General features: G+C 44.8%; 1 protein-coding gene across 15 annotated transcripts in view; it reads left to right on the top strand.

The window, feature by feature from the left end:
- Nucleotides 1-21,910, top strand: part of LOC133628661 (F-box/LRR-repeat protein 20-like) — a 70,027-nt gene that overhangs the window by 27,554 nt on the left and 20,563 nt on the right. For all 15 annotated transcript variants that reach the window (XR_009820783.1, XR_009820780.1, XR_009820776.1 and 12 more), the window contains 6 exons: nucleotides 1,163-1,217; nucleotides 3,980-4,054; nucleotides 15,259-15,353; nucleotides 16,715-16,783; nucleotides 17,482-17,577; nucleotides 18,712-18,838. Coding sequence is in view for 3 of the 15 variants with exons in the window: in XM_062017085.1 (XP_061873069.1) it covers nucleotides 1,163-1,217; nucleotides 3,980-4,054; nucleotides 15,259-15,353; nucleotides 16,715-16,783; nucleotides 17,482-17,577; nucleotides 18,712-18,838 (517 nt within the window). In the remaining 12 variants the exon portion in view is untranslated. The remainder of the gene's footprint in view (nucleotides 1-1,162; nucleotides 1,218-3,979; nucleotides 4,055-15,258; nucleotides 15,354-16,714; nucleotides 16,784-17,481; nucleotides 17,578-18,711; nucleotides 18,839-21,910) is intronic.

The raw sequence follows: 21,910 nt of genomic DNA, 5'->3' as shown, positions 1-21,910 counted from the left end.
GATCAATGGCACAGAATCGAGTTGGAGGCCTGTGGCCAGTGGAGTTCCACAGGGATCGATTCTGGGGCCAGTCTTGTTCAACATCTTCATCAACAGCCTGGATCAGGGGACAGAGTGACCCTCAGTAAGATCAATGATGGCACCAAGCTGGGAGGACTGGCTGATTCCCCAGAAGTCTGTGCTGCCATTCAGCAGGATCTCGACCGGCTTGAGAGTTGGGCAGAGAGGAAGCTCATGAGGTTCAACAAGGACAAGTGCAGTGTCCTGCATCTGGGAAGGAACAACCCCATGCACCAGTATAGGCTGGGGGTCAAACTGCTGAAGAGCAGCTCTGCAGAGAGAGACCTGGGAGTCCTGATTGATAATAAACTAACCATGAGCCAGCAATGTGCCTTTGTGGCCAAGAAGGCCAATGGCATCCTGGGATGCATCAAGAAGAGTGTGGGCAGCATGTGGAGGGAGGTTCTTCTCCCCCTCTACTCTGCCCTGGTGAGGCCTCATCTGGAGTCCTGTGTCCAGTTCTGGGCTCCTCAGCTCAAGAGGGACAGGGAAGTGCTGGTGAGAGTCCAGCACAGGGCCACCAAGATGATCAGGGGACTGAAGCATCTTCCTTATGAGGAAAGGCTACAGGAATTGGGGCTGTTTAATCTAGAAAAGAGGAGACTGAGGGGAGATCTTATTAACATTTACAAATATCTAAATGGTGGGTGTCAGGAGGTCGAGGCATCCCTTTTTTCTATGGTATCTAGCAACAGGACAAGGGGTAATGGGATGAATCTGGAACAGAAAAAGTTCCATTTAAACATAAGAAAATCTATTTCACTGTTCAGGTGAGGGAGGGTGTGGAGGCTTCTTCCTTGGAGGTCTTCAAGACCCACCTGGACATGTTCCTATGAGACTTGATCTAGGTGGACCTGCTTCTGCAGTGGGATTGGACTAGATGATCTCTAAGGTCCCTTCCAACTCCTACCATTCTATGATTCTTTCTGTGGTTTGCTTTCAGTTGTGAAATGCTAAATCTGTGCTTCTTTTCACAGTTCAGCTTCCAATTGAATTACAAAGAAGTTTTACTGTCTCCAATCCTTTTTTTTCCCTTTGTTTTCCTTATTCTCTTTGTTTAAAATGTAGATAACCAAGAAGATATCTTTTATTTCTGTTACAGAATTTTCTCTTTCCTGGATTTGGTCACTCTGTGTCGTTGTGCTCAAGTTTCCAGGGTAAGAACCTTCCCCCTTGCTGGTGGTTTTAACAGTTGATTGCATTTGGGTGAGAATCCCCTTGCTCCAGCCTTCCCTAGCATGTCAAACCAGCAGGATTTGTACTTAGGAGCTTTCTGCAACTCACCTATTGTTATTTAGCATCATATCACAATACCAGAAACTTGTGATGGCACCAGTAAAGGGGAGACTCAAAGCAGGAATACCATTTTGCTGATGTCTTGGGCCCTGAACAGGTTACAAAGTCAAGGTGACTGACTTTTTGCCCAAGGACTTTCTAGTCAGCCTGGGTTTGTACAGGAGACCTGGACTGATGAAAATACCAAAATTTCATCTTTCTAAAATAGTATCTTGTGGGTTTTGGTGGAGCTATTGACATTTTGATTTGCAAAGTAGCTGCAGTGTCAGTGAAAGCTTACTGCCCTATGTGGAGGTAGTTGAAGTAAGCATGGAAGGAAAAAAAAAAAGAGCGTCTGCTTTGTTTAGTATTGTTTTTTTTCCTTAAGTAGTTCCTAGTTTTTTGGGCTTTATCTATGGGAATCCAGCTTGGATTATGATTATTTGCTTGGGAAAATTCCTCCAACTGCAGACCCAGTAATCTAGAGCAACCAGATTTGTCAGATACTTCATCCTGCCAGTATCTAATAACGCACACAGAGGAAACATTACTACAGCAGGAGTGGCAAGTCAGTGACGGGGACACTGTTTGTAGTGGTGTGTTCACTATGCTGGCAAAGCTGGTGCTGAGTGACACCTGTACAAAACTGATCCATCGTGAGTTCAAACAGGAGCCATAACTTGTTTCATTGTTCAGAGTGTATAAGAATAAAAAAATTACTGTGCTGAATAATTTCAAATCCCATTAGAAGATATCCTGTGTGATGTCTGTGCAGTATCATCTCCTGTTCCCTCGATAACGTAGGTCTTCCAGCTGAAATTCACTGCTCCAGCAGAACAATATTGACCAAAATGGGCTGTCAAAGATACTTGCCAATGTCAAGATGTACTCCCATTTTGACACTTGCTCCTGTTTACGCAGTCCACAGGGCATCAGGGAACATATTAGTCATGATGTGTCACAGACTGTATTGTAAAAGGCTAGAGTATCTCCACGGGGCTGCAGAAAGGCTGTGTGCAGGGTTCCATGCATTACCTGTGAACATACACCGTGTTACAGCTTCCATCCACTGGTGCATTTCTTTATCACTGGAGCTCTTACTTTTCCCATGGTGACAACTAGACCTTAAAACAAATATCAGCAATGAGATATAAATTACAGAAAATCAGTTAATGCTTACAGTTTTGTCGGCTGTTTTAAGTTTATATGTGATTTGCACAAGAACTAGTATATTGTGATGGAGATGGAGCTTAGTGCACATGATGCATGGGATATAAAAATGTGCCTATATACATATACATGCACTTTTCAGTTCCTAGTTCTCATTTGTAGCATGAACCACATGAGATTTGTTTGTTTAAAAAAACCCAAAAAAACAAAAAAACCCACTTAGGTCAGATAGTGAGCCCCGTCACTCCTTCAGCAGTGTGTAGCTCTCAGGTAAGAGCTGGCTGCTTTATCTGAACAGCTTACAACACCTTGAATTTCTCCATCTGTGGGACACAGCACCTCATTGCACTGAGCTGTGGAAGTGTCTTGGACACCTTTCTGCTGGCAAGAGAAAAGGCGTATGAGATGTCAGCCTCACCCACTGCGTAGGGGATCTCACCACACAGTCCTCTGTCCCAGTACCGCCATGCCCTCAGACTAACCTCACAGAATCCCAAAATCCCTGAGTGATGGGGTTTGGAAGGGACCTCTGGAACTCCTCCATCCCAACCCCCTGCTAAAGCGGGTTCCCCTCGATCAGGGGGCACAGGAACATGTCCAGGAGTGTTTGGAAACGTCCCGAGAAGGAGCCTCCACACCCTCCCTGGGCAGCCTGTGCCAGGGTCCCTCACCTCAACATCAAAGAAGTTTTCCCTTATGTTTAAGTGGAGCTTTTTGTGTTCCAGCTTATGTCCATTACCTCTTGTCCTGTCACTTGAGAGAGCAGAAAAAGCACTGCTCCATCCTCTTGACATCCACCTTTTAAATACTTGTGTTAATGAGGACCCCTCTTAGCCTGTGCCAGGGCTTCCTCACCTGAATACCAAAGAAGTTTCTCCTCGTGTTCCAGTGGAACTTCCTGTGTTCCAGCGGAACTTCCTGTGTTCCAGCTTGTGCCCATTACCCCTTGTCCTGGTACTGGCCACTACAGAAAAAAAACTGGCCCCATCCTCTCGACACCCACCCTTTAGGGATTTATCAACACTGATAAGATTCCCCCCTCAGCTTTCTCCTCAGTGTAGATGCCCAGTGTAGGGTCTGCTCTGAGACTCTCCCACATCCTGCTATCCTCCATCTTCATGCTGGTCCTGCTAACACCCTCTAAAGGTGCTGGGGTAGCTGGTGGTGCTGCAGAGGGGATTAGATACCAGCCAGGATGGAAGATGCCTACGCTGCCTCCTGTCCCAGAGCAGCCCCGCCAGTGATGCCTTGTTGGGAGCCGACGCCAAGGGGGCACTGAGGGTTTGCCTCTTTGAGGAACTTGTGGAGAGCGCAACGCCTAGGTGAGGGGACTCTTGTAACTGCATTGTTTTCCTCATGCTGCTTTTACCTCTGAGGCAGAATGTTGTTTCTAAAAGGAATAAACTGTAACTAGATCTCCACTGGCTCTTTTTTTCATATTAACAACACGTTTACATTTTTTCCCCCGATAAAGGCATGGAATATTCTGGCCCTGGATGGCAGTAACTGGCAGCGAATTGACCTGTTTGATTTCCAGAGGGATATTGAGGTATAATTAAGTGACATACAAACCCATTTTTTCTTGTTAAAATGTAATTACAGCCTAGAATGGATTAATACTCCCAACATAACTCTTTTTACCTTCCCTGGAGAGAGAAATCATTAATTTCAGTTCCTCTTAGTTTCAGGGAGTCTTAAAAGTCTTGGCAATCCATTCAGCTTTTGAAAATGGACAGAATTATATATCTGTATCAAAACTTATAGGTAGTAATAGCAGGAAAGTATTTTTCTGTGTGTTCTGAAAACAGAAATAAGTAGAGTGAGTTCTTGTGGAAAACTACTGCCACTGTCTAGCAGAATTTAGGCTCCTTTTCCTTTCACCCAAATGCTAACACAGCACTGACTTAGACCATTAAGACTGAATACCTTTTGAAACATGTCCTGCAATATATCTGTCTTTTCCTGTCTATCGTTAATGTCATAAGTGGAAATGGAAGTGAAGGTGATTTGGGGACAGAAGGTCAAAATCATTCCTAAAAGATGCAGCTTTGGAGATGCTTCACTGTAGCTGTTCTAAATCTGTTAGCAGTGGACTTGGCACTGTTAGGAATGGATGCTGTTGTCATGCTGTTCTTAAAATGAAAATTGCATTAATGAGGAAAAAAAATGAGAAAAAAAACCCCAATTCCTGAATTTTCCCATCAGAATGTTATATCCTCTTTAAAACATGTTGAAGGAGGGAGGTACAGAGTGTATAATTTTAACTTGTTAAAATAGACAGAGGCGTAAACCAGATGATGACTGAAGTCACACCTTGTGGGAGCTGGTGGGAAATACATTATTTGTGGAGGAAAGAGTTAAAATAATCTCTTTCTACCAGCTGTGTACCTAAGCAGTTGGATAAAAGAACAGGCCTGTGATGTAGTGATTTCAGGGATCTCACAGGGCTCTCAGTGGCCAGAGACTTCTTGAAGGAAGTAAACAGTGTGATGTTTGCTCTTGATAGTGCTTTATCTTTTAACATGCCTTGAAAGTTCTGGACCCATATAATTATTTACTTTCATGGAGGCAGAGCAAAGTTATTGGTGGTGCTTGGTCTCTAGAGGTAGGAGCTGCTCAGCCTTGCTGCTGCTGTTAGTCTGTGGGAGGGAGGCAGGAGTGCTGTGAATACAAATGAGGTTTTTCTCATTCTTCAGTGGTTTTGCATGATTTTAATGTTTCTTTGTACTCTTAACTGCCACTCTATACATCAAACACATGTTCTTGCATAAGCATGGACTGCCCCTTTTTAAACAAAAAGCTTGAATGTGTTGTACCTAACCTAGGCTTCCGATGTCACAGAATCTTAAGGGTTGGAAGGGACCTTGAAAGATCATCCAGTCCAACCCCCCTGCCAGAGCAGGACCACCTAGAGTAGGTCACACAGAAACTCGTCCAGGTGGGTTTGGAATGTCTCCAGAGAAGGAGACTCCACACTCCATCTGGGCAGCCCCTTCCAGTGCTCCCTCACCTCAACAGGGAAGAAATTCTTCCTCGTGTTTCTTTGGAACATCTTGTGTTCCAGCTTATACCCATTGCCCCTTGTCCTATCATTGACATCATTGAGAACAGCCTGGCTCCATCCTCCTGACACCCACCTTTTACATATTTGTAAACATTAATGAGGTCACCCCTTGTCGTGGTTTTGTCCAGCCGGGAACAAATAGCCACGAAGGTGCTCGCTCACTCCTCCCCCTCCCGGCGGGGCGGGGAGGGGAACCAGACAAAAAGGGGAAAAACCCGCGTAGGTTGAAATAAGAACGGTTTAATAGAACAACAATACGAAGAAACAAGTTCAGGAAAAAAACCAATTTTAACAGTAAATGAGGGAATATACAAAAGGAATGGCGCGTGCCGCAGCTGCTCACCCCCCGGGACCCGACACGACCGCTCCCGATCGGCAGCCCAGCCCGTGCTCCCGAAGCTCCGCCCCCGACTAGCTCCCTGCCTATATGTACTGGGCATGATGTCAGTATGGTATCGAATACCTGTTGGCCAGCAGGGTCAGCTGCCCATGTTGTGCCCCTTCCTACTTCCTCATCAAAGTTAACTCTATCCTAGCCCAAACCAGGACACCCCTCAGTCTCCTCCAAGCTGAAGAGCCCCAGCTCCCTCAGCCTTTCATCAGAAGGGAGATGCTCCACTCCCTTGATCATCTTTGTGGCCCTGTGCTGAACTCTCTCCAACAGCTTCTTGAACTGAGGGGCCCAGAACTGGACACAATATTCCAGATGTGGTCTCATGAGGGCAGAGTAGAGGGGGAGGAGAGCCTCTCTCGATTTACTGCCCACACCCCTGCTAATACACCCCAGGATGCCATTGGCCTTCTTGGCCACGAGGGCACATTGCTGGCTCATGCTCATCCTGCTGTCTACCAAGACCCCCAGCTCCCTTTCCCCTACACTACTCTCTAACAGTTGTACAGGTTCATGGGGTTATTCTTTCCCAGATGTAAGACTCCACACTTACCCTTGTTGAATGTCAGTAGATTTCTCCCTGCCCAACTCTCCAGCCTGTCCAAGTCTCCTTGAATGTCAACACAGCCTTCTGGTGTCAGTCACTCTCCCCAGTTTAGTATCATCAGCAAACTCGCTGACAGTGCCTCTGTTCCCTCATCAAGGTCATTAATGAATATACAGAACAGAACCAACCCCTGAGGGACTCCACTAGACACAGGCCTCCAACTAGACCCTGCCCCATTGATCACAACTCTCTGCCTTCTTCCCTTCAACCAGTTAACAATCCACCTCACTACCTGATAATCCAGCCCACACCTTCTCAGTTTTGTTGTGAGGATGCTGTGGGAGATGGTGTCAAATGCTTTACTGAAATCAAGATAAACCACATCCACTGCACTACCACCATCTATCCACCTGGTTACATCTTCACAAAAGGCTGCCAGGTTGGTCAAACATGACTTCCCTTTGGTAAAGCCATGTTGACTGCTCCCAATGACCCTCTTGTCCTTTAAATGCCTGGAGACAGCACCCAGGATAAGCTGTTCCATCACCTTTCCAGGGATGGAGGCGCGGCTGACCTGTCTGTAGTTACCCAGGTCCTCCTTCTTGCCCTTTTTGAAGGCTGGAGTGACATTTGCTTTTCTCCAGCCCTCAGGCACCTCTCCTGTTCTCCATGACTTACTGAAGATGATGGAGAGTGGTTTAGCAATGACTTCCACCAGCTCCCTCAGCACCTGCAGGTGCATCCCATCAAGGCCCATGGATTTATGTCCATCCAGACTGCTCAACTGATCCTTAATCCAGTCCTCATTAACCAAACAAAAATCCTCATTTAACCCGACTTCCTCTGGAGTCTGGGGCTCCTGAGGACAGTCTCCATCAGTATAGACAGAGGCAAAGAAGGCACTCAGTAACTCTGCCTTCTCTGTATCCTCTGTCACCAGGGCACCCACCTCATTCAACATCAGGCCTACATTGCCTCTAGCATTAGTTTTGTCTGCAATGTATTTGAAGAAGCCCCTTCTTGTCCTTGACCTCCCTTGCAAGGCACAACTCCAACAAGGCTTTAGCTTTCCTAGTTACCTCTCTACATCCTCTGATAACAGTCTTATATTCATCCCAAGTGGCCATCCCTTCCTTCCATCATCTATAGACTCGGTTCTTCCACTTGAGTTTGCCCAACAGTTCTCTGTTTAACCATGCAGGTCTCCTGGCTCCCTTGCTTGATTTCTTACCTGCTGGGATGCTCTGATCCTGAGCCTGGAAAGGGTGATCCTTGAAGAGAGACCTTGGGCCCTTTTATCCTCTAATACCCTGTCCCATGAGATGTCCCCTAGCAATTGCTTGAAAAGGCCAAAGTTGGCCCTGCTAAAGTCCAGGGTTATGATCCTGCTTGGTATTCTGCTCCTACCACATATGATCCTAAATGCCCTTTGCTTTAAAGGAGTGTAAAGCCACCAGTTGCTGCAATTCTATAAGGCATTGGAATCCTCTATTTCAAGCCTATGAATTCATAGGCTTGCTAGAGGAATTGCAGAAACACAGGGGCTTTTCTGGATTTTCCAACCCTTCCACACGGACATGCAGGTCGAGCTTCAGTGCCATCAGCCAGGGTAGAGGTCCAGCAGTGCTCTGGGGCTCCTGAAAGCTGCCTGCCAGATGTCACCACAATCTCATGCAGAGGTCCAGTTAAGCTGCTGTCCCTTTTTTTGATTATGGTATTACATTGTACCAAGTCTGATGCTTGATTTTTTTTTTTAATGGAAAAATATTATAGAAGAAATATCTTCATCCTTATAGAGATCTTAAATGCTAACTTGTACTTGAAGAACCAAGTGATGTTCCTGTTCTGTGATGAACAACCATGTAGACTGAAGTAGAGGGAAAGGTTTTTGAATTGCTGGATGTAAGAAACAAATAAATTTTCTCATGGAAGACTCAGGTCAGACTCTGCAGTGAAGCACTTTTATTAAGCGTTCTTGCAAGAGCGGATGTCCTAGCTAGCAGGCACACCTGATAGATACAATATTCAGCTTTTTATTCCCTATCCCATCCCCAAGATCCCTCCTTTGTTTCCCCATTGATTAGATATTGCAAGGTTTACAACTTCCCAGGCACCTAGGGGATGTGCTGTAGAGCAGGGAATAGCAGTGAGAGACTTGCCGCTCTCATTTCCCCATGCAGTCCTTTCTTGGTATAGGGCAGTCATACATCTCATTCCCTGTGGTTCTTTACTCCATCCTAATGGAAAGGGAACCACTTGTGCAGTGGGTCTCCCTGAAGCACATGCATAGCAATTACTGTGATTCAGGCTTTGCACTTTATATTTAACCCATTCAATCCAGGCATTTGTATCTCCATATCTTTTTTTAATTTCAAATGTTTTTTTCAAATCTTTTATATTAATTATTTTTATTACCCTTGGGTCATTTGGTAGGCTTTGTTGTTTTATTTTGGGAAAGACAATAGCCTCATTTGTTTCCCTTTTTGTTTTATTTTTCTGATTTCTATATTTTTATCCTGCATTTGCTTACTGGATCTCATCCAGGAATGTTTGGTTTTAACTCATAAGTTTGTTTCACTACTAAATCAGCTTTTTTTACAGTAAGTAATACAATATTCTATTTTAAATTTTAACATTCAGGCCTTGTCAAGCCTTTATTCAAATGGATTTGTCCTTCTAACAGAGACCACCCTACACTGGTTCATACATTAGACTGGGGAGTCCACCAAAGTGCTCCGGAGAAGGACAAGATTTTCCTTTGTTGCTGTTGCCTTCAGGACACATGTATTTATCTTTATTTTTCAGCCTCTTTTGATTCCCCAAACTTCCACACTAAAATATTTGACAAGCATCAATTGAAATAATTTATAAAGTTTTCCTTTCAGTCACGTTTATCCATAGCTTAATTGGATATACATTAATTCAATCAGAAACAAAATCTTTTCTACCACCACTCCATCAGTTAATAACATTTAAGAGTGTTCATTTTTCTGTTATGTTCTGTTTCTTGATTTTAAGGCACAAGGGGTTTTGGGCTGGATATATGTGCCACTGTCCATCCTTTAGTGGAGAGTCCACTGGTTCTCTGAGTCTGGTGTAAATGAGTTCAGTCTTTCTCAGCCGTTCTTACTGACGTCTCAGTGGTCAGTAACACCTGGCATAAGCCTTCCCATTCAGGTTGCAGTTCGGTTTCTTTTCCAGGACTTGATCAGGACCCGCTCTCCAGGCTGGAAGGTATGGACTGCAAACTCAAGAGGTGGTGTTTGGGCCAAAAGCCCTTTTTCCTGAGGAAAGCCAAAACAAAAGAAGACAACCCCAGTATCTAATTCTTTTAACAAATATCTTTGGTTTAAAGGGCCTCAGACCAGGTTTCTCTCCTTCCTGGGGGCTATTTCCTCAGGACCTTTTTATTTATCTTCTTACAAATCACACATCGTTCACAAATCTGTTTGGCCACTGTATACATTCCTATACATACATATTTTCTTAAAACTAAATCACACATTACTCGTGTCCCCCATTGACTTCCTTGATGTAAAATAGCCATTATTTCCCTCATAGCTTGTTCATTTAACATTTCCATCTGGGAGAATCCACCTTCCTTCTATCTCAACAGCTCCCAATTCCCTTAATGTTTCTTTTTCTGTAACTACTAGAGTTAACTTGGATGTAGATACATGTGGGGTGAGATTATACATACTCACAATTTCATGACCTAATACTGCCTCTTTGATTGCTTCATTGGCCAATCTGTTTCCCCTGGCCGTAAAAGAATTCCATTTTTGATGCCCATTCACATGGACCACAGCAATCTCATTTGGAACTGATAAATTCTTCAATACCTGTTTAATTACTTCTCCATGTACTAATACTTTTCCCTTGCTATTGAGTAAACCTCTTCTCATCTTTTCCAAAAGTTTATACCGCTTTAGAGGCATACCTTGAATCAATATAAAATGTTCATCTTTTCCTTCTAACAATTGTAAGGTTCTGTTTAAAGCATATAATTCACATGTCTGGGCTGACCAGGTATTTGGTAATTGGCCTGCTTCCTTTGTCTCTTGACTCATTCCTTCAATAATTGCATAGCCATTATGCCTTTTGCCTTGAATTACTCTCAAGGCCTGTATGTAAAGGTATTTCTTTCAATTCAGGTCACACTGACACTCTATTATATCTAAAGAATTGCATTCAAAGTTCTCACATTCCATGTCTCCCCTCCATAGGGAGGTGGATGGATTAAGGCATGGGCTGGTAGTCAAAATTAAAGTTAAGATTTTTATTTTTGTTTAACATTGCCCCATATTTCAATATTCTAGAATGGGTTAGCCATCTTTCAGCCTTCTGGGTTAAAATAGTTTTCACTTATTGGGAGGTATTTATTACTAATACTCCACCAAACGTTAGTTTTCTGCTTTCTTTTACCACAAAATTGCCAAGTGTTTGGACAAGTATGCTATTGGTTGGTGTTTTGGAGTGTTTTTTTGTTGAGTTTTTTTTGGGGGGAGGGGAGTGTCCTATTCTTTAAGGAGATTATATTTAATCTTCCTTGATTACCTTCTTTTACCTATACTATCAGATTTATTTGTTCTTCATTCCTTTTCTGTTAATAAATTAATATTAATTTATTCTGTTAATAAATTCATGGAGATTACAATCTGTCCCAGTCTCCAACCTCAATTATATACTTAAATCCCTTCCCAATAGATTATTTTTAACTTTGGTAATATACAATACTTGTTCTTATATTCTTTCTTTTCTTATTCTTAATGACATTAGTTTAAACATAAGGAAAGAAAATCTCTCTCCTTTAACTCCTGAGACTGTTATTTATTGATTTGATAACTTTGCCCCTCAGGGTATAAAGTTTAATGAGATTCTGGCAAGCAAGCCAAGCAAGATGACAACCTCTTCTTCCTGGAATCCCACCTTTAGATGTATCAAGGGTTCTCAGTGGAACCTTAAATTAAGAATCCCCTGACCTCCCTATTCAATATTTTCAAAAGTCATTAATGACACCATCCTTTTCTCTTTCTTCAACTCAGGGCATTCTCTCTTAAACTCACACATATTACCTCCCGCTGGGAAAGAAATAACCTGTGTAGCTTGTCAGGATTGCCCTCTACCTTGTCCAACACCTTCTCCCCTGGCTCTTCTTGTGCCTTTTTTCCCCTCTCCCTCTCATCTATGTTCCTCTTCCTTGGTTCCATTCTTTCCACTCCTGTCTCCCTTCAGATTCCAATCACACACATCAAATTTCCAGACATTATCCAACAAACTACACTCATTCACTCAACTACTGTAATCCCAGTCTAAAGTCATCCTGAGGCTAAATTAAAATTTCATCCCACATTCCTATCAGTTATCTTTTCTTTCTCTTCAGACAAAATAAGTTTCACGTACATTTTAACATCAACTTCAGATTACATCCTGAGCAAAAAAAAAAGGATATCAACACACAGTGATTTCCTCACACATATATAGCACATCAAAGGGTTAAAACCCTCCATGAACACTCACTCACTGGTTACACACCATTTCACACAAACACACTGGTCATACAACAAAAACTAAGGTCCACAAACACATTTACTGCCAATTCATTATTAAAATTTTAAAAACTCATTTCCTCATATATTGACAAAATTTGTTATCTTTCCCCATAGCTACTGGAGTGTTTCTTTAGTCTCCCACTATACCTACCCAACATGAAGCATAGTCTGAAATTCAATGCCTGACAGGTCTTCCCTTGGTCCAGATGAAACAACAATATTGTATCATCTTTTTCTTGTCCATGTTCCTTATACAAGACATGTCTTCCCAAATTCCCAACATACTCCCCAAGGACTATCTGGAAGAATGTTCCCGGGACTTTTCCCATCATCCCTTTTATTTTCCCTAGGCCTAGCACTTTTATTTCTGTTGTGGTTTGGCCCAGCTAGCACAGAAGCACCACAACAGTCTCTCACTCTGTGCCCCCATTCACCCCCACCCTCGTTAGGATGGCAGAGGCCCCAGCAAAATGGGAGGAAAAAGATAAGCAAGGTTGTTGTGGATTGAGACAAGGGCAGGGAGGGCTCGCTGCCAATTACAGTTCTGGGCAAAACAGACTCCAGTACTCGACTGAGAGAGGAAAGTAGGAAAGTTTATTCTACAAGAAACAGAACAGAATAAAAGCAAAAAGAGAGCAGGATGATGAGAAAATTACAACCAGCACTTTAAGATCTCCCTCCCCCTTCCCTCCTTTCTTCCTGGGCCCAGCTCACTTCTCCCCATATCTCTACCTCCTCCCCCTTCAATGGTTGGGATGGGGGGGCGGGTAGGGAATGGGGAATGTGGTCAGTCTCTCACAGATGAGCTCTGCTGCTTCTGTCTTCTCAGAGGAGGATGACTCCTGGCATTCTTCCTTTGCTGTGACTCAGGGTTCCTCCCCCGGGAAACAGTCCTTAACGAACTTCTCTGGTGCGGGTTGCTCCCAACAGCTGCGGCTTCTGCCCATACAGGGTCCCTCACACAGGACACGGTCCTTGGTGAATATCTCTGGCGTGGATTCTTCTCCACGGTTCATAGACCTTTAGAGATCATCTAGTCCAACCCCTAGTCCAACTAGTCCATCTAGTCCAACGGTTGCAGTTTCTGCAGATACAGGGTCCATCCTTTGGGACAAGGTCTCTTCTGGGCATAATTTTAATGAGCCGCTTCGGTATGGGTTCTTCCCCACAGTTACAGCTTTTGTGAATATTGGGTCCCTCCAATGGGACATGGCCTCCTCCAGCTATAGTCACTGCCCCTGGCATAGGGTCTTTAATGAAGAGAATCACTGCCCCTGGCTCAGGGTCTGTAACAAAGTGATTGGGTTCCTCCCATGGGACACGGCCTCCTCTGGCCATAGTCACTGCCCCTGGCTCAGGGTCTTCTTTAGCAGAATGAGTCTCTGCCCTTGATGTGGCTTCTTTAGCAAAATGCAAACAACTCTCAGCTTCACCAGTCCTCTCTGTAGAATGCAGGGGAGTCTCTGCTCCAGCACACCTCCTCCTCTCTTTCATCACTGACCTTGGAGTCTGCATGGTTGTTTCTCTCTCTCTTCCTACTCCTTGTACCACCACCAGGTGGAAAAAAAGAAGGTACAGAAGGTGGAAGGAACAGGAAGAAGCCTCCTCTTCCGGCTTCTCAAAAAGTGATCATGGAGGCATCTAATTGTCTTAGCCCCAGAAGTGGGTCTGGCTTAGAGCTGGGAAGAGTTTTGAGCAACTTTTTATAGGAGCCATCTTTACATCCCCTTTCCCCTTACCAGAAAAGGCTGTCATGTCAAACCATGACAATTTCCCATTCTGATTCCCCGAGACTTTCTGTCACTCTGTGCTTTCATCTCATCCTTCTCCAGCTGTTTTCCTCGCGGAACGACAGAACCGTGGATTCGGACTCCACACTCGCTTTGTACCCATTGTACGTCTCAATCCCTCACACCTAGAAAGTCTCTCAGAGTGCCCCGACCACCAAGGTAATACTTAATAGTCCATTTTCTTACCTTGGTCCGTGCACAGAGTTGCCTGGTCAATACAATCATGCCTACTATTCCTATCCTACTGCTTGTGGTTCACTGGGTCTGCCTTCAAACTTGGTCTCAGGATCCGGTTGGTCTCCTCCAGAGACCCTGCCGATGATCCACGAGGGCATTGAAATCAACAGGACGCGACTTCCCATCCTGCAGTGACAAAGGCTCCCCAGGAAGACGACTTAGGATCCCAGATGGGGCCCCCATGTGTGAGAAACAAACAAGTTTGAAGCACTTTTATTTAGAATTCTTCAAGAGTCGGTGTCCTAGCTAGTAGGCACACCTGATCCCAAGGTCCCTCCCTTGTTTCCCATTGATCAGGTACTCCAAAATTTACAACTTGTCCCAGACATTTACAATCCCCTCAGGGGATGGCTAGTTCCTGTCCACAATTCTTATCTTAATGCCCCATCCCCCCTTTCCCTGTTTGTCCCCTTTTATTTTAAGATTTCAAAAATATCTGGTAGTTACTTAGCAATACAAAGAAACTGATTTCAGCTGAGGTTCTTTTGTCTTAGTTTCCATTGGCTCCAAACTGCAAAAACAACATTAACATTTTCTAGGTGGACAGGGATAGCGAGATTATCTCCATGGTTTTGGCAACTCTTTCACATTGCTGGGTAAACATTAGCTCCAAGTGGGGTCTTCTGAGGCTTCACAGAATCACAGAAGGGTAGGAGATGAAAGGGACGTCTAGAGATCATTGATTACAAAATTGAAATTAAAAAACCCTTTTTCTAGATCTCTTGAACACAAATGCTTGAATCTTTTTTTTTTTTTATGAGAATAAAACTCATAGGCTGGTTTCTGTCTCATCTCTATTTTGAACAGAAATTTCAGTATATCTGTCTATAGTACATGGGCTTTACTTTTTTTTAAATCTTGCTAGCCATGGCATTGCTGCTTTCATCTTTCTTGGGCAGTCTGTATATCAAAGTCCCAGAGCTCTGAGCTGGAGGTTCCTCAGTCATTAGCTTGAATGGCTTTGGTGATTGTTCTTTGTCTCTCCATCTTCAGAAGCTGAATAAATCTCCCTCTCCCTGCCTTAGATTATTAACATGGATTCTTTTTTGTTTTCTTAGCACTATTTTCACTAGAATAACAAAACTATTTTTAGCCTGAAAAATTTTGAAGTCAACTTTTTGAAGGCTGGGGTGGCTTTTGGATTTTAATGTCATTCTTTCTGTCTTCAACAGGGCCGAGTAGTTGAGAACATTTCTAAAAGATGTGGGGGTTTCTTGCGGAAGCTGAGCCTGCGTGGCTGCCAGGGAGTGGGAGACAATGCATTAAGGTAGTGATATGGCTTCTTTCTGCCCTTAAATGTGACATAAAGAACGAGTCCCTTTCTAAAGCCACAGAGGATTGGCATAATTTATTAACTCTTTGGATCTTTAGCCCTGTGTGTCTGACTTTACGCATTGAGAGTGATAATATCTAAGCCACTATCATTTATCATTTTTTAACTTCACATACTAGCTGGGAAATCCTAAAGCAAGATGCAGGGCAACATAAATTATTTATTTACTTATTTTCTTTGAGAACTGTTATGATTTAGCAAGGAGCCACCGTTGCTTGGTAACAGGGGGAGCGGGTTGCAGTGAAGACCCGGTGAAGTGTTCTCAGACTTTCCCCTGGCTCTTGGATTCAGACCCACCTCGGGCCCGGCTGGGCCAATCTGGCACCTCTGTGATCACTATTTAAGGACGGGACTTTGAAGTGCTTGGGAGGAGGTGTAAGAGTGATACAAGATGGAGGCGACCACGCGAACCCTACAGTCAGAGAAGGAGGAAGGAAGGGGGAGCACCAGACCAGAGACCCCTCTGCAACCCGTGGCAAGGATACAGGCTGTATCCCTGCAACCCATGGAGGGCCATGCCAGGACTGAGAGCCACCAGCAGCTCCATGTGAGTGCGCCCAGACAGGCAGGAGACTGTGAGGAGGCAGCCATGGCACAGGCCATGCTGGAGAGCCTGCGGGCCACAGAGCAGACCCACACGAGAGGCAGAGAGGAGTTGCAGACAGGAGCCCCTGGGATGAAAAGACATTGGAACTGCCCATGCAGAGCTGCCAGGTGTGTGAGGTACCCCATGGACGTGCAGGGAGGACTGGTGCGGAGCCCGCCTGCCCTGAGGAGAAACAAACAGCAGAAGCTATCGGGAATAGACTGACTGAAACCCCCATTCTCTGCCCCCCTGAGCCGTTCAGGGAGGGAGGAGATAAAGACATGGGGAACAGGGCTCTGAGCCCGGGAAGAGGGGAGAGATGGGGAGAAGGTGGTCTTAAAGGGCTGGTTGTGCTCTTCATCACTGTACCACTCTGTGTTGTTTTATTTTGGTTATGTTTTGGGGTTTTAAGGTTATGTTTTAGTTGGTTTTGCATTAAATTATTTTCTGTTTTCTTCCCCAAGCTGAGTAGCCTGGTCTGTTCTGTCCTGAACCTTAAGCGGCAATTAAGCTCTCCCTGCCCTTTGGCAATCCTCAGGTCTTTGGTACTTGAGGCTAATCGTGGTCTTTTGTCCCCTGATGGACCTAAACCATGACAAGAACATTTAACAAAATTGTATCTGATGCATTACAGTTAAAACAAATGCTGTAAAACATCTGGAAGTCTACTGCCTGAAAAATCTTGTGTTTTCTCTTTCCTTTAATAAAGGACATTTGCACAGAACTGCAGAAATATTGAAGTCTTGAACTTGAATGGCTGTACCAAGATCACAGATGCGTGAGTAAAATCCCTTTCCTTGTTTGCCCTGTCACCTCCTTCTGTGTGCACCATATTATATTCTTCATACCTTTTGTTTTTTTAAGGAAAGGCCAGGCTTGTGCATGTGCTAAAATATATAATGCATGTTATATGAAATGTATATGACTTTGAATGAATCTATTACAGAATCCCAGAATGGTGGGGGTTGGAAGGGCCCTCCAGAGCTCATCCAGTCCAACCCCCTGCTAAAGCAGGTTCCCCTCGATCAGGGGACACAGGAACATGTCCAGGTGGGTTTGGAAACCTCCAGAGAAGGAGCCTCCACACCCTCCCTGGGCAGCCTGGGCCAGGGTCCCTCACCACAGCACCAAACAAGTGTTCCAGCTTGTGCCTGTTACCCCTTGTCCTGTCACTGGCTACCACAGAACAAAGACTGTCTCTATCCTCTGGGTACCCACCCTTTAGGGATTTCTCAGTATTGATAAGATCCCCCTCAGCCTTCTCTTCTCCAGGGTGAACAGCCCCAGTTCCCTCAGCCTTTCCTCATAAGGAAGATGTTCCAGTCTCCTGATCATCTTGGTGGCCCTGTGCTGGACTCTCTCCAGCAGTTACCTCTCCCTCTTGAGCTGGGGAGCCCAGAACTGGACACAGGACTCCAGATGAGGTCTCACCAGGGCAAAGTAATGCATGAGTGTGTCTTATATGCTCTCTTTCAGTACGTGTACCAGCCTCAGCAAGTTCTGCTCTAAACTCAGGCACCTCGATTTGGCTTCTTGCACCTCCATAACAAACCTGTCTCTGAAAGCACTGAGGTAGGAGGCAACAACATTGACTTTTGTTGATTTATTCCAGGTAGTGTGACCCACCCTTGCCCTGCATGTCTCATGTGCCTTGGAGAAGACTGATATAGGCTGAGGTGTAACTGATTAGAATTCAGACATTCCCCAGCAGAACTCAACCTTCACATGTTGTTATGCCTTCTGGTTTTTGGGGAGACAAAATGCATCTTTACTAACAATTAACATCTTCTCTGTAATTGTACCATTGTATACTTAGCAATTGTTCATCTTCTAGCTGTGTAAATACCAGCATGTGACTGTCTTTTTAAACTGCTCAGGAGTCATATAACTGCTTAAATCTGCTAAAAGGAATTGACAAGTAACCTAGAAAAGGAAGGGACAGACAGACATTGGTGGGAAGATATCAGGAAAGATAAAAGGAGACAAAAAAATACTAAAGGTAACAACTGAGGCCAAACTATTAAAAAAAAATAGTGATATACCAGTGAAATAAAAGAAAATACAGGAAAGCTCTATCACAGGGGAAAAAAATCTAGAGGGAGGATCTAGATGCCAGAAGAAAACACAGATTTGAAAATGAATGATTGAATTATTTTGGTACCTACCTTAAAATACTTTGAGCCTGGTCTTTCCTTCCTTTGAGGGCCTTCATCCTTGCCTCTGATTTCACATGATCAAATTTGTGCTGCATCTGGCTTAAATACATTATAATGTATATATCTCTTCCTAATTGCAAATGACACTTGAGTGTTGCTTTTGCTCTCAGCCATTTGTAAATGTCAAGTTACACCTGGAAAGTAAGAAGAGGTAACCAACCCTATTTTTGGGTTTGGTTGAGGGTATTTTGGTTGTATTTAGATCCAGAAAGCCCATGTCCTCATATAGGAGCCAGGAGGTGTCCAAAATGGGATAAATCAGTGGTCCTTTACCCTAAAAATACCCTACTTTAGAGCTCCTGCCTCTGGAGAACTCCTCACACCTGGAGATGCTGTTTGACCAAAGGGTCCCCATGGGTGTGTGGTGTATGGATGTACCTCTCTGGCTGCGTTCCAGAAGTGGGAATTTCCCAGGTTGTGGCTTGAAGCAGGATTTCTTTCCAAAACAAACCCCAAGTTCTCATACCTTTTTTTCCTTTAACTTCCAAAGTGAGGGATGTCCACAGCTGGAACAGCTGAATATCTCCTGGTGTGACCAAGTGACTAAGGATGGCATCCAGGCCCTGGTGAGAGGCTGTGGTGGACTGAAAGCCCTGTTCCTGAAAGGCTGCACGCAGGTATGGCTCTGGAGGGTGCTCAGATTGAATAACAACAGCTTTATCCCCAAAGCATGGGGATAAAAATCTATTTCCAGAGATGTTATGTTACTGAACTTACCTGCAGTCTGTCTGTTGGAGATCAACTGCTTTTATTGAAATTCTGTAATAGCTTTGAGCTCAGCAAGAATAGCAGGACAGTGAACAAATTGCATATCTAACTGTAGAATCATTCCTTCTTTTTTCCCCTATGGGAACATATTAAGCAAACTTATTCCAAGAGGAGATAACTTAGTTATTCATGGCCATACCCTGGCTGTTTGTGAAGGCTCAGGAAATTTTACAAAACCTGACCGGACTTTTATCTGCACTGGTGATAAAATTTCTTCTAGTTAGTCCAAGAGAATCGCCGTATATATGACTTCTTGATGTCATGGTTTGGCCCAGCTAGCACAGCAGCACCACAACAGTCTCTCTTGGTGCCCCTCATTCACCCCCACCCTCGTTAGGATGGCAGAGGCCCCAGCAAAATGGGAGGAAGAAGATAAGCAAGGTTGTGACTTGAGACAAGGGCAGGGAGGGCTCGCTGCCAATTACAGTTCTGGGCAAAACAGACTCCAGTACTCGACTGAGAGAGGAAAGTAGGAAAATTTATTCTACAAGAAACAGAACAGAATAAAAGCAAAAAGAGAGCAGGATGATGAGAAAATGACAACCAGCACTTTAAGATCTCCCTCCCCCATCCCTCCTTTCTTCCTGGGCCCAGCTCACTTCTCCCCATATCTCTACCTCCTCCCCCTTCAATGACTCGGGGGTGGGAGACGGGTAGGGAATGGGGAATGTGGTCAGTCTCTCACAGATGGGCTCTGCTGCTTCTGTCTTCTCAGATGAGGATGACATCTGGCATTCTTCCCCTGCTGCGACATGGGGTCCCTTCCCCGGGACACAGTCCTTAATGAACTTCTCTGGTGTGAGTTCTTCCCAACTGCTGCCGCTTCTGCCCATACAGGGTCCCTCACACGGGACGCAGTCCTTGGTGAACATCTCTGGCGTGGATTCTTCGCCACGGTTGCAGTTTCTGCAGTTACAGGGTCCCTCTCTCGGGACAAGGCCTCTTCTGGGCATAAGTTTAATGAGCTGCTTTTTCGTGGGTTCCTCCCCACAGTTACATCTGTGGATATTGGGTCCCTTCCTCGGGACACAGCCTGCTCTGGCCATAGCGATAAAGGGTCCCTCCCTCAGGACACGGCCTCTTCCGGCCATAGTTTTAAAGAAGAAAATCACTGCCCCTGGCTCGGGGTCTGCAGTGAAGTGGTTGGGTCCCCCCTTTGGGACACGACCTCTTCTGGCCATAGTCACTGTCCCTGGCTCGGGGCCTTTAATGAAGTGAATCGCTGCCCCTGGTCCAGGACCAGCTGTAGCAACACGAGTCTCTGCCCCTGATACGGGGTCATTATCAAAATGAGTCTCTCCCGCTGATGTGGGGTCTTTAAAGAAATGAAAATAAATCTCAGCTTCAGCAGTTCTCTCCATAGAATGCAGGGGAGTCTCTGCTCCAGCACACCTCCTCTTCTCTTTCATCACTGACCTTGGAGTCCGCATGGTTGTTGCTCTCACTGTTCCTACTCCTTGCACCACCACCAGCCAGAAGAAGGGATAGAAGAAGGAAGAAACAGGAAGAAGAGCTTCTTCTGACTTCTTCTTAAAAACTGATCGTGGAGGTGTCTAATTAGCTCAGCCCCAGAAGTGGATCTGACTCAGAGCTGGGGAGAGTTGCAAGCAACTTCTTACAGGAGCCATCTTTACAGCCCCTTCCCCCTTACCAGAAATGACTGTCATGTCAAAACATACTTGAGAAGACAGCTCTGCAGCCAGTCAGGAAGCAGTACTGTTCACTCAAGTACATTGTGTAGCCGTAACTGTATTTTCACAGAATCCTTTAGGTTGGACAAAACCTTCAAGATCCTTGAGTCCAACTGTTAACCCATCACTGCCACCTCCATCCCTAAACCATGTCACTTTTGGAAGAGGCTGCACAGTCTATGACTCTCGTTCTTTGGAATATATAAACAGTGCACTAACCCTTACACCTGAAAGGGGGGAGGGATTGCTCCCATGTAATACTTTTTGTTACTTGGACTAACTTCCTCCAATCTTTCTTTACTGTCTTACCTGGCTAATCATTGAAAAGTTTAGTTTGTTAAACACTTCCCTGTATTATAGCTTTACTAAGGAGTTACATCAGTTATGAACCAGGGTGTGCAGAACATCAACCTTGAACATTTCATGAGCAAATGCTCCTTGCAAAACTGTCTCACAAAGAATGTGGGGATTCATGCTTATTTTTCTTTACTTAAGTGGACTGGGGTCTTTTTTAACACAGACAGGCTAGAAAGGAACAAACATGTATCTCGGAGACTTCTCCTTGAAAAAGGAGTGTAAAACTGACCCCACAGGAGTTGAAACATCTGATCCAGAGACTCACAAGCTCACGAGCCTCAAGGGAGACTCAAAAAATCATAGAATCATAGACTGGTAGGGGTTGGAAGGGACCTTTAGAGATCATCTAGTCCAACCCCCCTGCAGAAGACCTCCAAGGAAGGAGACTCTACAACCCCTCTGGGCAGCCTGTTCCACTGCTCCCTCACCCTCACAGTGAAATAGTTTTTTCTAATGTTCAAGTGGAACTTCTTGTGTTCCAACTTCATCCCATTACCCCTTGTCCTGTTGCCAGCTACTATAGAAAAAAGGGATGTCCCAATCTCCTGACACCCACCCTTTAGATATTTATAAATGTTAATAAGATCTCCCCTCAGTCTCCTCTTCTCCAGACTAAACAGCCCCAGTTCCCACAGCCTTTCCTCATATGAAAGATGTTCCAGTCCCCTGATCATCTTGGTGGCCCTGCACTGGACTCTCTCCAGCACTTCCCTGTCCCTCTTGAGCTGAGGATCCCAGAACTGGACACAGGACACCAGATGAGGCCTCACCAGGGCAGAGTAGAGGGGGAGAAGAACCTCCCTTGACCTGCTGGCTACACCCTTCTTGATGCATCCCAGGATGCCATTGGCCTTCTTGGCCACGAGGGCACAT

The sequence above is a fragment of the Colius striatus genome, chromosome W (assembly GCF_028858725.1).
Source record: "Colius striatus isolate bColStr4 chromosome W, bColStr4.1.hap1, whole genome shotgun sequence".
NCBI lineage: Eukaryota > Metazoa > Chordata > Aves > Coliiformes > Coliidae > Colius > Colius striatus.
Note: the sequence above shows the minus strand (reverse complement) of the source record. Positions and strands in the feature narration are given on the sequence as shown.